The sequence below is a fragment of the Durio zibethinus genome, chromosome 21 (assembly GCF_047325235.1).
Source record: "Durio zibethinus cultivar Kanyao isolate XHJ-2024 chromosome 21, ASM4732523v1, whole genome shotgun sequence".
NCBI classification, from domain to species: Eukaryota; Viridiplantae; Streptophyta; class Magnoliopsida; order Malvales; family Malvaceae; genus Durio; species Durio zibethinus.
The window spans coordinates 5416002-5430720 of NC_143182.1; the positions used below are offsets into that span (position 1 = coordinate 5416002).

General features: G+C 34.2%; 5 protein-coding genes across 5 annotated transcripts; all 5 read right to left on the reverse strand.

The window, feature by feature from the left end:
- Window positions 1-481: 481 nt before the first annotated feature.
- On the reverse strand, window positions 482-1216 carry LOC111306064 (glutathione S-transferase-like). Its single transcript, XM_089750434.1, has one exon. It carries the CDS (start codon window positions 1112-1114, stop codon window positions 764-766), a length of 351 nt encoding a protein of 116 aa, XP_089606560.1. The 5' UTR covers window positions 1115-1216; the 3' UTR covers window positions 482-763.
- On the reverse strand, window positions 1209-2620 carry LOC149512799 (uncharacterized). The gene is made up of 3 exons (XM_089751085.1): window positions 2525-2620; window positions 1627-1971; window positions 1209-1468 (listed from the first exon to the last, which is right to left on the reverse strand). Exons 1-3 carry the CDS (start codon window positions 2618-2620, stop codon window positions 1319-1321), a joined length of 591 nt encoding a protein of 196 aa, XP_089607211.1. The 3' UTR covers window positions 1209-1318.
- A 2062-nt stretch (window positions 2621-4682) lies between these two features.
- On the reverse strand, window positions 4683-5973 carry LOC111306065 (glutathione S-transferase F13-like). Its single transcript, XM_022903968.2, has 3 exons — window positions 5537-5973; window positions 5394-5442; window positions 4683-5255 (listed from the first exon to the last, which is right to left on the reverse strand). The coding sequence occupies exons 1-3, from the start codon at window positions 5681-5683 to the stop codon at window positions 4798-4800; spliced, it is 654 nt and encodes a 217-aa protein (XP_022759703.2). The 5' UTR covers window positions 5684-5973; the 3' UTR covers window positions 4683-4797.
- A 1250-nt stretch (window positions 5974-7223) lies between these two features.
- ATGSTF13 (Glutathione S-transferase family protein) lies at window positions 7224-8475 on the reverse strand. The gene is made up of 3 exons (XM_022903969.2): window positions 8240-8475; window positions 8091-8139; window positions 7224-7792 (listed from the first exon to the last, which is right to left on the reverse strand). The coding sequence occupies exons 1-3, from the start codon at window positions 8384-8386 to the stop codon at window positions 7329-7331; spliced, it is 660 nt and encodes a 219-aa protein (XP_022759704.2). The 5' UTR covers window positions 8387-8475; the 3' UTR covers window positions 7224-7328.
- A 1916-nt stretch (window positions 8476-10391) lies between these two features.
- Window positions 10392-13889, reverse strand: LOC111305099 (autophagy-related protein 18a-like). Its single transcript, XM_022902294.2, has 4 exons — window positions 12824-13889; window positions 11920-12118; window positions 11172-11298; window positions 10392-10698 (listed from the first exon to the last, which is right to left on the reverse strand). Exons 1-4 carry the CDS (start codon window positions 13670-13672, stop codon window positions 10608-10610), a joined length of 1266 nt encoding a protein of 421 aa, XP_022758029.2. The 5' UTR covers window positions 13673-13889; the 3' UTR covers window positions 10392-10607.
- Between the last annotated feature and the right edge of the window lie 830 nt (window positions 13890-14719).

Here is a 14719-nt window from a genome sequence, read left to right on the forward strand (position 1 = left end):
CCAATAACAAGCGCTAGCGTTTCGCTTTCTCTAATTTTCCCAAATTGCTCTAGTCACTAGCTGATTTGCACGAGCTCAAACTGGAGCAGACGACACATTATAATGCCACAAAAGCGGGACATTTTAATTCCATCTGCGTCCATCAACCGTTTATGTGGCGAAGCGGAATCGTGTAGCATAGCTTTTATGAATTGCCTGAAGGAGATGTTGTATCTTGGACCGTTCTGATCATCTTATTACAGGGGGTTTATTAATTTAATTATTACCACAATAATTCTTTTCAACTGCATTGTGTGATTTTATCTACTCCCATCCTTACCATTAATAGAGCGTAGCTATATTTTATCTGCTCAATCGGTGCACCTATAACAGCTTTCCAAATCCAAGTAGTATAGAACAAATAAAAGAAAGACATCGGTTGAAGATTAGGAATCACGTAATAACACTCCTACGAATATATGAAAACAATGAAGACATCATATTCATCTGCCCAGGCGAATTGTTGTTGTATTAAACAATAGATGGAACACATGCTCAATACCTTCAACTTGAAGATTGAAGGCTGACACCTAAAGGATGAACACAAGAGGATGCTCGCAAGCATAAATCTCCATGTTGGAGACTGAAGACAAACACTGAAATCTTTTATTATTCCCGGAGAATGATAGTAAGACCCAAGGACAACAGTGAAACAAAATTAAATTCAAAAGATTACACCCGGCATTATTCGTTGCATGCCAATAGCTTGGAAGGTGCCAAGTCTTTATTGTTTTAGCATTGCCAGGACCTTGGACCAAGCTGGCCTAGCCGTGATGTCAGCTACCCAAGCGCTAACATGGGGACGCGAATCGAACAGCTTCTTGGACGGGGTCCCCAACAAATATTGAATGTTGGGAAGGTGATGCAAATCTGCCAAGGTGAAATAGTCACATGCCAAGTACTTTGACTGAGTCAATCGAGTCTCATAGACATCTAGAACTTTGGCAAGCTTAGCTTCATTTTCCTCCACAACTCCAGTGTCAGTAGCCATGCCAAAAAGTGGCTTGTAAGCCAGCTCCCAGGCTAGCTTTGAAAATGCAGGATCAAACTGGTGGGCTTCTACCTCCTTCCACATTTCTAAGACTGCCTTACTCTTATTAGAGCCAGGCAATAACAGTTGGGTACCCTTATCGGTGTATTCATGGGCAACATATTGGGTGATTGCCCTTGATTCTGCCTTTTAAAAGTTCAGAGCTTGATGGGGTTAGCTACATATAGATAATAGTTGCAGAACAACTAACAATTTAGGGGTTTCGCTCATAAGACTTCATCAAAGAGCTTAAAGTCCCCGTCTTCGAAAGCGGGAACTTGACCAAATGGCTGCATCAACCGGATGAGAAATATTAGCTAGATTCACGGTACTCTCATAAAAGGGTTTTGGGAAACATGGATTAATAGTAATAAAATAGTTGAGCCGTTGAGGGAAATCCTATCCAAAATGAGAAAAGAAGGGTTAAAGTGAGGTGGATTTTTTCTGCAGAGCAAGTTCTACTATCAGACAAGCGATTTATGAAACAGGAGCTAAATCTTCTGTCCTGTAATACCTTTTAAGCTAAAATAGACGAGAGATCTGGAATATATACTTACATTGAGAGAAAGGTAGTTTTCCGATTTATGTTCACCAGCTCCCATGTTTACAGGAACAAAATCAAATTCAACCTCTTTCTCGCAACGGCATGCAAAACCCTCTGAGTAGCTGTTGACAAAGGGCTTCCATGTGCTTTGATGACCGCCATTGCTGTTTGACGATTCTAACTTGATCAAGAACTGCAAAGATGAGAAATATTTTGTGGGTTTCTTGGCAAAGAAGCATTTTATGCATAAAATATTTAAGGTGGAAGGAGGAATCTTCCCGGAAAGTTTGTAAAATATAGAAGCATTTAATGCATAAAATATAGAAATTAAGTTAGAAACCAATCTAGCCTTCCCGTCCTGACAACAGTTGCCTTTCCGTCATTCTGGAATGCTCCAAAGTAAAATATTACTACAGCCCATTCAACAAATAACACCTCCAATCAAAAGCCGGTGCTTTGGTTATTTACTTTTATTATATTTCTTCATGTTTTCATTCAGATTCTTCAAAATTCAGCATTTGAATTTACTTTTTTTTTTATTCAAAGCTCCAACCACATGCACAAAGTTAACATCTTCGAAATATCCCAAATCTCCACCGCCAGATGTCAACGTACGTACTCATCCTTATGTCACAATCCCCAGCGTTCACAATAACAAAATAGGAATCAACCGGAAGTTCCTTGAAAAATCATTTGCACTTTTTCCACGTACTGAAAATTTTCTTGTATTAATTTTCAATGTGAAGTAGTTGTATGGGTCTGACTTTTTTATTAGATATGTTCTTAGTCAACTAAATTACTTATAAACCGACAACTTTTTTTTTTTATTTAAAAAGGACAGAGCAATATAAAAAAGGGAGACAGGTTGGGATGGAATCTCAATCTTATATTTTCTTTAAGATTTACTTAACCATTAGATCAGTTGAAGACCGGAAACCGACATTTATAGCAATAGTAAAATCTCCTAATTGAATGACCATAACAATCAAATTACTTGAAAATCTCATGACAGCTTGGATTCTTCCTTGAAAAGCTTTGTTAGTGATAGTGTAGTAGCATTTTCCTATTATTTGTGGGCTTTTGGCAGCTTAAAGGATCACCAAACCAATTGACTTTGACAGCCGCCGCCAGCCATGACAAGATTGGCTGAATTATTGGTTAAAGGAATATAATAATATTCTTTGAGAAATACTTCGTAGACATGTTAGTTTCTTTATCATTATTGGTGTTTGGTTATTTTGGGCCGACGATTCTCGTCAGGTTGCCCTTTTTTATTGTACCAACCAACCCCTTGTTTGGTATTTGGAGAAAACGCAGATATGTATTTTGCAAATAAAAATCATAAAAAATTATATAATATATTATCAATAAAATTTTTTAATTTTATAAATTTAATTAAAAAAATTAACTTATATCTTTTTTAATTTTTTTAATATATCTTAAAGAGTATATCTCATCTTATTAATTTATGAAATAAATTTTTTTTTATCAATATATCGGATTATTCCTTTTGAAAAAATTATAAAATGGGGGAACGGGAAAGAAAATTATGGTTTCTAGGTATTAAATTACTAATCTGCCTTCCCTTAGTGGTGGCGTAGTGGGCCGTCCACTACCCTACCCTGAACGCGCGGTGATCCTTTCTTTGGAGACTATGCTTAGTTGTGTTCGGCTCTAGCCACGTTATCCTAGTGTCCTTTCTTTTCTTTTTCTTGAATTATTTCCTTTTCTCGCTTAACCCAAGGGCAAACTCAAAACTAAAATTAATTTAAATTTAAATTGTATTACTGATTTAGTTTTTTCTAAAATAAATTTACCGAAGTAAAGAAAAAAAAAAAGGAAAATTACTGTTTGGCCATGTATTATTATTGCATCATAGTCCCTCTCTTTGTCTATCATTTATTCATTAGCTGAGCAATAATTTAGATAAGACAATATCATATACACACATTTATTTTAAAAAATAGTTTTTTTTATTATGTTAAAAAAGTTGATGTAAAAAAATATATATTTATTTGCACATTTGTGTGTTTATTTTTACGTGTATATAATATTTTTCTTATGAACATTTGTAAATCTGAAAAATTATATATTTATATATTTACATTTGTGATTTTAAGATATATTATAAAAAATTTAGTGAGAAGAGAGTTTTTAGACACCAAATTCTCATGAAAAGGGACATAATAAAGCCAAACTTCTTTGTACTGTTTTTTTCGATACAAAAAAGGTCAGAATAAAAGAAAGAGTATTAAAATTTAAAATTTAGATTTATTTAATAACTTTTTTTAAAGATGATTATGTGAACGATTTAATTAAATGTTTATATTATTTATTTACCTTCAATAAATTCTAAAATTTTTCCTCAAAAAATGCTTGTTTATAAAGTTAAACCTAACTATAAAGAGATGTTATTAATCATATACGGAATTAGGGGAGAAAGTTTTTAATAAAATTTAATAAGTGTAAATTAGTAAAAAAATTATAGTTTCACTCCCAAAAATTGAACACATATTTATGAGGAAAGATTTACTTAACATCAGTATAAATTTTTTAATTTTATATATAATTTTTAATTATTGATTTCAATAAATTTAAGTGACGATAGAGACAAATAAAAACTAAAAAAAATAATTTAATCTTATTTTTTAGATCAATTAAATTCAATGGCTAAAAAGTTTTTACAATCATGTAAGTTGATATCTACTCTATATTTTATATTTGATATATATTTAATTTTAATAAGTGTAAACAAGTTCACCCTTAAAGATTAAATATAAAGGTACTTTAGTTAATTCTAAAAATTTTATATTTTCAACAAAAGGGAAAAAGAAAAGAATAACAAAAGTTCCATATATAAATATATATATATATGTATAATATGAAAATATCTTATGAGTAAAATTAACAAATAGTACTTTTTATTTTACTGTAATTAACAAATAGTACTTAAGACTAATAAATCAATAATACCAGAACTATATAGAAAATAAATATGAAAATTAGATTTTGTTTGTTAGTCATTGACTTGCTACAAGCTAAAAGTTCCATTAGCCCTTATTTGTTTGGTGATAAAATTGATTTAAATTAAAAGACGAAAAGAAAAGAAAAGAAAGTGATTGCAGAAGGGGCCCTAAAATTCATACTACTAGATATATGAATGGCCTGATGATTTTTTCAATAATCATTTCTCACCCAAAGTCATACCAGAAGCCACTGTCTTGAAAGCGGGCCTTGAAGAAATATCTTCCCACCATGCTTTAACATGGGGACGTTCATTTATCAGTTTTGCACAAGGAGTCTTCATCAAATAGTAAAGGTAAGACAGGTGGTGCAGATCTGCCAAGCTATAAAAATCCCCGGCAAGGTACTTGGTGCTACTCAGCTTCTTCTCGTACACATCAAGCACTTTGCCTACCTTCTCTGAGCTCTCATCGATTAGTGCTTGATTTGTTGACCCGCCTTGCATTGGTACAAGGAAGTATTGGTAGATGATTGGAGCGATTGCAGGGCCTAATTGCTGGGATTCTACCTCCATCCATGTCTTTACCAGTGCAGCTTCTTTGAGGTTTTCGGTTCTCAGCAGATCGCAGCCACTTCCCTTGAATTTTTCAGCCACATATGATGACATTGCTCTAGATTCTGACACAATCATAAACATTAGTTTTCTCTAAAACAAATCCATCGAGCATGTAAAATCTTTGGAAGAGTAATTAGGAATGAAACAAATTAAGTCATGACAGTCTAGTTGACCTCAAAGATTAGGGTAGAAAAACCTACCAAAAAGAGTTAGATCAATATCTTCTAATGCAGGAATCTGACCAAAGGGCTGCATTTACACATAACAAAACTTTTCGTATTTAGGACAGAATTAATGCAAGATCATTAACATATATAAAACAAATTAAGCATAGGGGATTTACATTCTTGGCAAGGAAATCAGGCTGCTTATGTTCACCACCGAGCATATTGACAGGGACGAGCTCAAATTCTGCACCATACTCATGGAGACAGGTCAGCACCCGGGCGGTGCATGTGGACATTGCAAGTCCATACAACTTGATTGTCATTGAGAGATCAATTAGAGACAAAGATATCAGCCTGAAAGATTAGGAAAGACACAAATTGTTTGTTTGTTAAAGTAACAAAGGATTTAGTTCTATATATAGATGTGAAGCCGTGGACCGAGTATTTATTTGCTACAAGCATGGCGCTAAGAATGTGTGTATCAAGATGACTATTGAATTTTTAAACAGTATAAACTCTGTATTCTTTATTTGTTTTATATTTTAAACTTTGTAAATAGTTAAAATACAGAAAAAAAAAGAATAGTAGTATTTCCTCTGCTGATACTTTTTAAGTATAAACACAAATATTGTACAAGACCTTACAGAGGATGCAAAGGCTATATTCCCCAGAAAAAAATGGTTTCCCTTTTCTGCTTTCTAGCCTAAGACCAATAATGGGAACAAACTCAAAGTCAAGATCATGCTCGAACAGCTCTGCCAGGAACCTCAAAATGTGATCGGTGAATTAATTTGGCTGACCAAAGAGACCTTTTGCTTTCCTATTGCAATCGATGCCGTTGAACTAGATGTATGGGAGTAATTTAGAATTCAGGTTAAGCTTGAAATTATGGTTGTGGTCCAATCGACAATATTGAAACTCGACAATGACATCATATAGATAATAATAACTTAGGTGAAGGCGGCAGGGTTAAGCTGTTGGGTTCAATCTCCATCCACATGCATTTGAGTACTCTTGACCAATAATGCAAGCTTCTTTGAGATTTTGGTGCTTAATGAGGTCAAAACTGTTTTCCTTGAACTTAAAATTTCAGTCTACAAGCTTGGATTAAGAAATGAAAAAGGCAAAAAGAGAATTTTAGCAACCATTACTGATGATCTTGATTGGGTTTGAAAGAGTAAAATGTGAAAACCGACCACAAAAAAAAAAAAATCACCATTTCCAAGCACTGGAATATGACCAAACAGCCGCAAGAGAAGATTTTCTTCTGTTCAAATTGAGGGGAAAGCAAACAGAAAACAGAGAAAGCACACATTATTGGAAAAGTGGACAAGCTGTATGAGATAACAAAGCATGGCATTTACCTATTCATATTGGCAAGAGAAGGAAAGCTTCTGGTTTTCAATGCTGAGAAAGATTAACGCACAAAATTCTACTTGTCTAGACCTTTCTGAATTGACAAAACAGCAGATTCTAAAGGGTGTGGGACAATATGGGAATTCCAGAATCCATACAACTTGATGAGAGAGAAGAGCTTTATTGGACTTGTTATATACTGCTGGATTATCACTAGGGGATTTATATCAGAAATTCAGATTAACAGTCAAGACACGTGGTTTCATGAGTGAATGATATACAGATTTTCAATTTTAAATTCAAAGAAGCGTATGATAGCATCATGGGTTACGCCGGATCACCTCGATAAATTGGATCACAATATCCAATATATAATCAAACAGTACCTGATAATGATTCAGTATAATTATCTGTTATTTCAGTCAATAACAGCAGCATCTTCAGCATATGGTCTCGATATTAGTATAATAATCATAGAAGGGAAAAAGAGAAAAGAAAGAACAAGCATCACACTTTCAAATTATTATAATTCCATTAAAATAAAGCGGAAAAACCAACTCCAACAATGCCAAAAAAGTTCTTTAAATTCATAAAAATTGTAATCCTTTCATATCAGTTTCCTTTCTCGCCGAAAGTCATAGCTGAAGCCACTTTCTGGAAAGCAGGCCTTGAAGAAATATCCTCCCACCAAGCCTTAACGTGTGGACGGTCATTTATCAGATTTGCACAAGGAGTCTTCATGAAATAGTAAGTGTAAGGCAGGTGGAACAAATCGGCTAAGCTGTAAAAATCTCCAGCAAGGTACTTGGTGTAGCTCAGCTTATCCTGATATATATCAAGCACTTTGCCCAGCTTCACCAAGTTTTCATCTATGATTGCTTGATCGGGGGTTTTGCCCTGGAGAGGTGCCACAAAGAACTGGAAGACAATTGGAGAAATTGCAGGATGGTATTGCTGGGATTCAACCTCCATCCACACTCTGACCTGAGCAGCTTCTTTCAGGTTTTGGTACCTAATCAGATCATAGCCAGTTTCCGTGAACTTTTCAGCCACATATGCTGAGATTGCTCTAGATTCTGACATATGTAGACATACAAAAATGATCAGAAGAAATATTTTTCTATAAAATCTCATGTACTTCATTTTTTTTTAAATAAACTCAAGTACTTCATAAATACATACATTTGTGCCCTTCAATATATGTTTTTATTTATATGCATAAAGATAATTGATGTTTTTGTAATTAAAAATCAAGCAATCAAGTGAAAATAAACACAAAAGAGATATAACAACGCATTACAAAATAATCCATGGCCAACTAAAAGAGCGATGGTGTTAATATAACACGAGAACAGGTCTAGAGGGACAGCCTACCAAAAAGAGTGAGATCGCCGTCTTCTAGCACTGGAATCAGGCCAAAGGGCTGCATACAAAAAAAAAAACGCCATCATCAATTTTTAAAAAAAAACGGTAATGCCAGAAGTTAACAATTAACATAAAGGAGACACAGGCAAGGTATTTACGTTCTTGGCTAGGAATGGGGGCTGCTTGTGTTCACCAGCGAAAAGGTTGACAGGAACAAGCTCAAAATCTACTTCCTTCTCATGCAAACAGGTCATCACACGCGAAGTGCAAGTGGACATGGCAGCGCCATACAACTTGAGTGCCATTTTTTTTATGAGATTTGGAGACGTCTGAGAGTGAGAGAGAGAGAAAAGGAGAAGAAGTTAATAAAAAGAAGAAAGAGTTAGCTAGATAAAGTGTGCAAGTGTAAGGAGGGAGGAACGTTCCTTATATAATACTACTATGTCTATGTTGTGAAAGAGACTACCCATTTGTATGTGAAAAAGCTTTCGATTACTTTTTTCATTAAAATAAATAAATAAAATAATACTTACTATACTTTATGTTTATCACGGTGAACAGTTATATATTCAAAAAATTATTATACTAGCACACTGCATAATTTAGGTTACTTATGGTACCATAATAGGTTTGCAGAGAATTTTTTGAGGAACTTCGGGATACACTGACTCATCTCGGTGTATTGAATCCCAATCTTCAAGATCTTGGTCAAATATCATTTAATTATGATTTGATCCGTTTAATAAGATTTGATAAATATTTATTAAAGACGATTTGAAAAGTTGAGGAGATTAATTTATACTTCATCATTGCAATAATTTTCGTCCAAATAGCTTAATCATAGTTATCATTCTCCATGAATTATAAAGAAAGTCTAATATTAACCAATAACAAAATATTGATAGAATATTTAAGTTTTAATTTCAATGATCAGAATTTATTTTTAACAGCTCTAATACGAAAAAAAAAATTTAATATTAAAGAAAAAAAACTGCTCAGAGAAATTACAAAAAAAAAAGAAGAAGAGATAAAGATGGAAAAGCTCTGCTTGATGCTAGATATTACAAGGTGAAACTTTGGTGCTTTTGATAGCAAGGAACACAAGAAAAGGATTGGTGTAGTTATTTGAGATACAGAAGGTGCATTTATGGGAGCTTACTCAGCTAGGCAGGGTGGTTGCGGACTCATATATTGTTGAAGCAATGGCATTGGTAGGAGCAATAGATTTTGCCACTGAAATGGGGTTCCCAATAATAGAGGTTATAGGTGATGCTTTGAGTGTGCAAACTTCAGAACTAGACCTTTCAACCATCGATTCCATAATTGATGAAACCAGATGTAAAGCTAGAAGACATATATCCAGCTGTGTTTTCAAGCATATAAACAAATCTGAAAATCACGCAGCATACACTTTAGTCAAATAAGGGATGAGAATCTAGCAAACAAGGAAATAAAATGGTGAAAGATAAAAAATGAAGCATTAGTAATGCGCCATCCAGGAATTTTCTAGATGAAAGAAACCCGAAAATGATAAAATAATTGTAATTGAAAATGATCTGAGTGTGACAATTATCTGTAAATTATATGTCAACAAGAATCTTATAAGGTTTAGATACACTAGTTTTTTTTAAAGGAAAGATGAAAATAAATGAAAATAAAAAATTTATTAATCAAATAATTAAATTAAAAAATTATAAATTTTAATAATTAAATTAATAAAATTTTCATTTTCACCCGTTTGTATCTTCAAAACTAAGCAACGCCTAAGTATGAGCATTTTGTGATGAAACATTAGAAGATGTCATCGATCGTTCCGAGGCGTCAAGTAATTGTATATTTTGTATGTATAAATTATAAATTAAAGAATACAATGATTTTGTATGAAAATGATGTCATCCCTCACATGATCAGTGTCATCACTCGTCAGAGAGGGGAGGGAGCCAAAACTTACATTAGAAATTTGACATAGGTTAAAGATCCAATCTGGTCAACCACAATTTTCTGTGCCTTGAATTTAAAAAATTGGTCCAATGACAAAAGCATCGTCTTGAGATTTGTTCTTAGATTATGAGCATGACACGGAATTCTGGGTAAATTATAAGTATTAGCACATTTATCCGAGGAGAATCCACAGCTTTTAATTATGAGTTATGACTTAGTAGGAGCTATACCGTCTTACAATGATTTTGCTTATGCCAAATACTAATTGATTTCACGGATAATCCAAGCACCCGACCCAAAAAAGTGGAAACCTTAGGATTTTAGCATTGTAAATTTGTAATGCCGCCTCTACTCTAAACAGAAAGGAAATTAAACTATGAACAGGTTAAATTTATTTATTTATTTATTTATTTTTTTGAGTAAGCAGTTACAAACTTTACAAATCTATACTTGTATATTTACAAATTACAAAATACATTAGGTGAATTACAGGTAAACGGGGGAGGAGAAAAAAACAAAAGACGGTAATAATGTAGAAGATACAACATATGGCCAAGAAATAGAAAAATATAAATTTAAAACTCTTCAGAATGCTGCCTCTGGCTTCAGAAAGTTGTGATATTCCAGCTGAGTCATTTCCCCACCATTCGCTGGGTCAAATTGGCACCGGTAGAAGCTGCATATGCATTCATAAATTAACCATAAAGTTTCTCCTTTAACAAAAACAAAAGGAAAAAAGTAGCAGTGAACAAGGGGAAAAAAAAGAGATAAAAGTCAGCTAATGTCAAGTGAAGAGGATCGGTGAAAGAGATGGAAGCCCTAGGAAACGAATATCAGAGGTTTTGACCACATCAAGAGTAACCATCTTGATTGCATCTAGATGCTTCAACGAAATTTCACAAATTATGCTCTGACAACAGATATCTCTAGGAAAATGGTGGATCAACAACTAACATGCCAAGGTCATTGAGCAATTACCAAGCATGCTTCAATCGCTTCTAAGTCCTAAAATACTTCCAAAGCCACCCTAAATGTTTGTTGATTTACCAGCATAGCAAATTCAAATTAAACAGATAAAACATAAATTTTTTATCGATGGATGGTTGTTCCAAAAAATTTTTGATATCCCTATTAGTATTTTTTTCTTACCTTCCATCAATGCCAAGAATTACCACTGTATTCTTTTGGTGACCAAAAGCAACAATGTACTGAGAACCTTCAACCAAGCGGAACTGGGCCACTGACCATTCTGAGCTGAAGTACTTGGGTAACACTCCTGCAAGCAGAAAAACAGTTTAGATGTTTATCATAGTTGATTCCCCAAAAACCAAAAAATTGTCTCAAATGCCTAATTTCTAATATATATATTAGACACGATCTCGTTAGTTGTCACATTCTATTCAAGTGTTAGTTTCTCTGCTGGCTGAAATACTTGGATAACTCTCCTATAAGCAGAAAGCCAGTTTTAGATGCTCATCATATCACTCACAAAATATGAAGATATTATCCCAAATGCCAAATTTCTAGCAGCTATATTAGACACAAACTTGTACACACTATTAGAATGATAATTCCCCAGCTGAATCATCATCATAATCCAGCTGAAAGTTGTAATTTTGTTTCCCATGCCATGGGTGACAAGAATCTCAGAGATCAGAAAAAGGAAGATGTAAAGGGAAATTGACATAGATGTTTGTGTTCCATGATATATTCTATTTTGTTGCACAAAATATAACTTTCAGTGATAAGAGAATCTTGAGCATTTGCATCATCTAATGCTAGGAAAGGAAATGAAATAGTTCTATCATGTCAGCTTTCACAGTGACCCAATGACTGAAGACACAATTACATCGTTTAAGATGACAACCAAAGCAGTGGGCAAAGAAGGACACTTTACCTCGGATAAAAGAAAGAGAGGAGTGGGGTGACGTAACGGGGTCATATGCACTTCGTGATCTGTCAGTGCCTGGAGATCCAGGATTGATCTTAAGGCTAAAAACATGAACAGTGCCCTTGTCACTTGAAACTGCTAACCACTGGGCATTTGGAGAGAATGCCAAACTATAAATTTCAGCTCTATCTGCACCCCTCCTTACCTATATTTATATATATATATATATATATATATATATATATATATATATATAAAACCTTCAGAATGTCAGAAAAATTTTGGAATCTACATAAGTGACATATTATTATTTTTAGTCCTCAATGCTACACAGAACCATAAAAACGAGCACACCCTCGAAAAAAGGGTAAACATCTTACATCAACCGCATATAGAAAACTCAAAAGAACCAAGCCTAACACTCATAACATGTCAGATGATAGCGTAATAAGAAAGCCATAAGAAAGCAGGATTCTTAGATGCATACAACATGAAAATTTCTCAATAATGAACAGGTTACAACCCACATTCCTTTAACATGAATACCCTAATTTTGCTCCCCGTTTGTCATATATAAAACTCAACTTGTTAGCATTTGTAAGTAATTCAAAGGAATAATATTGTTAGCCTTTTGCAAGCTGACAAAAACACGAGGAAATAGAATAGATACAGCAACCATAGCAACATCTAAGTTGAACATCATCGGACGAACATTCTAATGAAATTTCCTTAAAGTTACATTAATTTAACTAAAGGCAACCGTGTCACGAGACAACTATAACAAGATTCGAAGCAATTCCAAAAAGGATTTCCACTTAAATCATCAAAATTCAAACCCAATTTGTCTAATTCAATTGCACAATCAATAAAAAAAGTAACGAAATAGCGTTAATAGTATTTAATCACATACCTCTTGCAGCAAGCTACCATCAACCGTATTAAAAATGCGAACAAGTGTCCCTTTCGTGCTCGCGGTAGCAAGCAACTGCCCATCCTGCGCAAGTGCAAAGCACGCAATTCTTGAATCATGAGCCATAATAAACTTAGTCCTCTTCGAGGCGTAATGCTCCACCCTAACCTGCCCCTTTTGCAATCCAGGACAAACCAAAACCAAGGACCCGGCCCCTTGAGACACCGCGCAGAGTCCCTTTGGATTCGCGATGGTCTCAATCTGGTGCAGTAGCTTCAAATCCGCAAAATTGTAAACGAAAATTTTCTGTTCCAAAACGACAATGATCCGATCCCTCCGAAGCCGAACCGATCTAACTTCGGAACGAAACGAAAGTTCGCCGATGCATCGGCTCTGGTGGTCATCCCAGATCATAACCTTATTTGGCGGGTATTGCGGTTCAGGTCCACCGCCAACGAGAGCCAAAATATTGCACCGAAAAAGCATCTCGACAACACCGATTCCGCCGACCCGATCAAAATCTCGGCGAAAGATCTCGCGGAATGGATCGCAATTGTAGATCCGGAAGCCATGGTCAGTTCCGGCGGCGAAGCAACCGTGGTCCTGATTGAAGGAGAGGTGGAGAAGAGATGAAACAGCCGTAGATGGAGGAAACACATCGGATGGGGTCGAAGGTGTAGTGTGGAAATCAGGGTTAGGGTTAGGGTTGGTAGTGGGGTTGGGGTCCAGGTCAGGAGAAGTATGATGCTGCATCGGAGGGAGAAATTCCGGGTTGTGGTTGGTTTTGTCGGAAGGGGAAAGGAAAATAGGGTTAGGGTTAGGGCTAGGATAAGCTGAGAGGGTGGCCATGGAGGAATCTACAAGGAACTATGGAGGATTCTAGTGGCCGATGATGCCGAGGAAGGTAAAAAACAATATGCGCAAAGGGAAGAGAACGAAAGAGAAAGGAGGAAGAAGAGAAGAAGGGAGATTGATTGTTTTTAAGAGGCAAATTACGATGTTGTCCGGTGGAGAGAAGGAGAAGGACAGTTGTGTCATTTGAGACTATGGTCTGTTTGGGGAACATGAGAAAGAAACAAGTGTTGGGTTAAATATAATATTCGTTAATTACAGGACACCCATCGACAAAAGCGGGATATTTTCGCTTGGTCCCTACGCCGACTCACTTACAACAAAGAGTCTCGTCTCTGTTTCTTTTGGGTTGGGCTTTAGCCTGTCCACCTCTAAACAACCCAAAAACCTCTAATTCAAGTTTGACTCTGAATAGGAATAAGATTGTGAATCAGGACTTTTCAAAATTTTATGTATTTTTTTTTTGTTATATTAATTGATTTAAATAATTTTAAAAAATATGTATCAACCTTTAATATTGTTGGTAAAATTAAAAATTTCATCCGACGATGTATGAGATTTTTTTTAGTTATGATAAATAAACTATAATTAATTTGAAATTTAGAATCAAATACTTAAGCATTGGTATTTATTACCATATGTTTGAGAAACATATTATTGAAAATTATAATTTATAAGCATTGACTTTTAGTTATATATAAGAATAGGATAGGATTAAAGCATTCGCCATTAACATGATAAAGTAAATCTAACTATAATTTCTAACTTCTTTTTTTTTTTTTTAAATATATTGATAGTTAAAAATATTATTTTGTAATAATTTAATAAATTCATTTTCTATATGCTACTTATGAAAATTTTAAATTTTATAAATAAAATTAAAAATAGTTATATGTATTTTTTAATTATATATTAAATTTTTAATTTTTTTAATATATCTTAAAAAGTTAATGCCATGATTAGTCATTGAATTTTAATCAAATGTTTAATATGATATTTGAACAACTAAATTTAAAAAGTTTTTAATATAATACATGAATTATG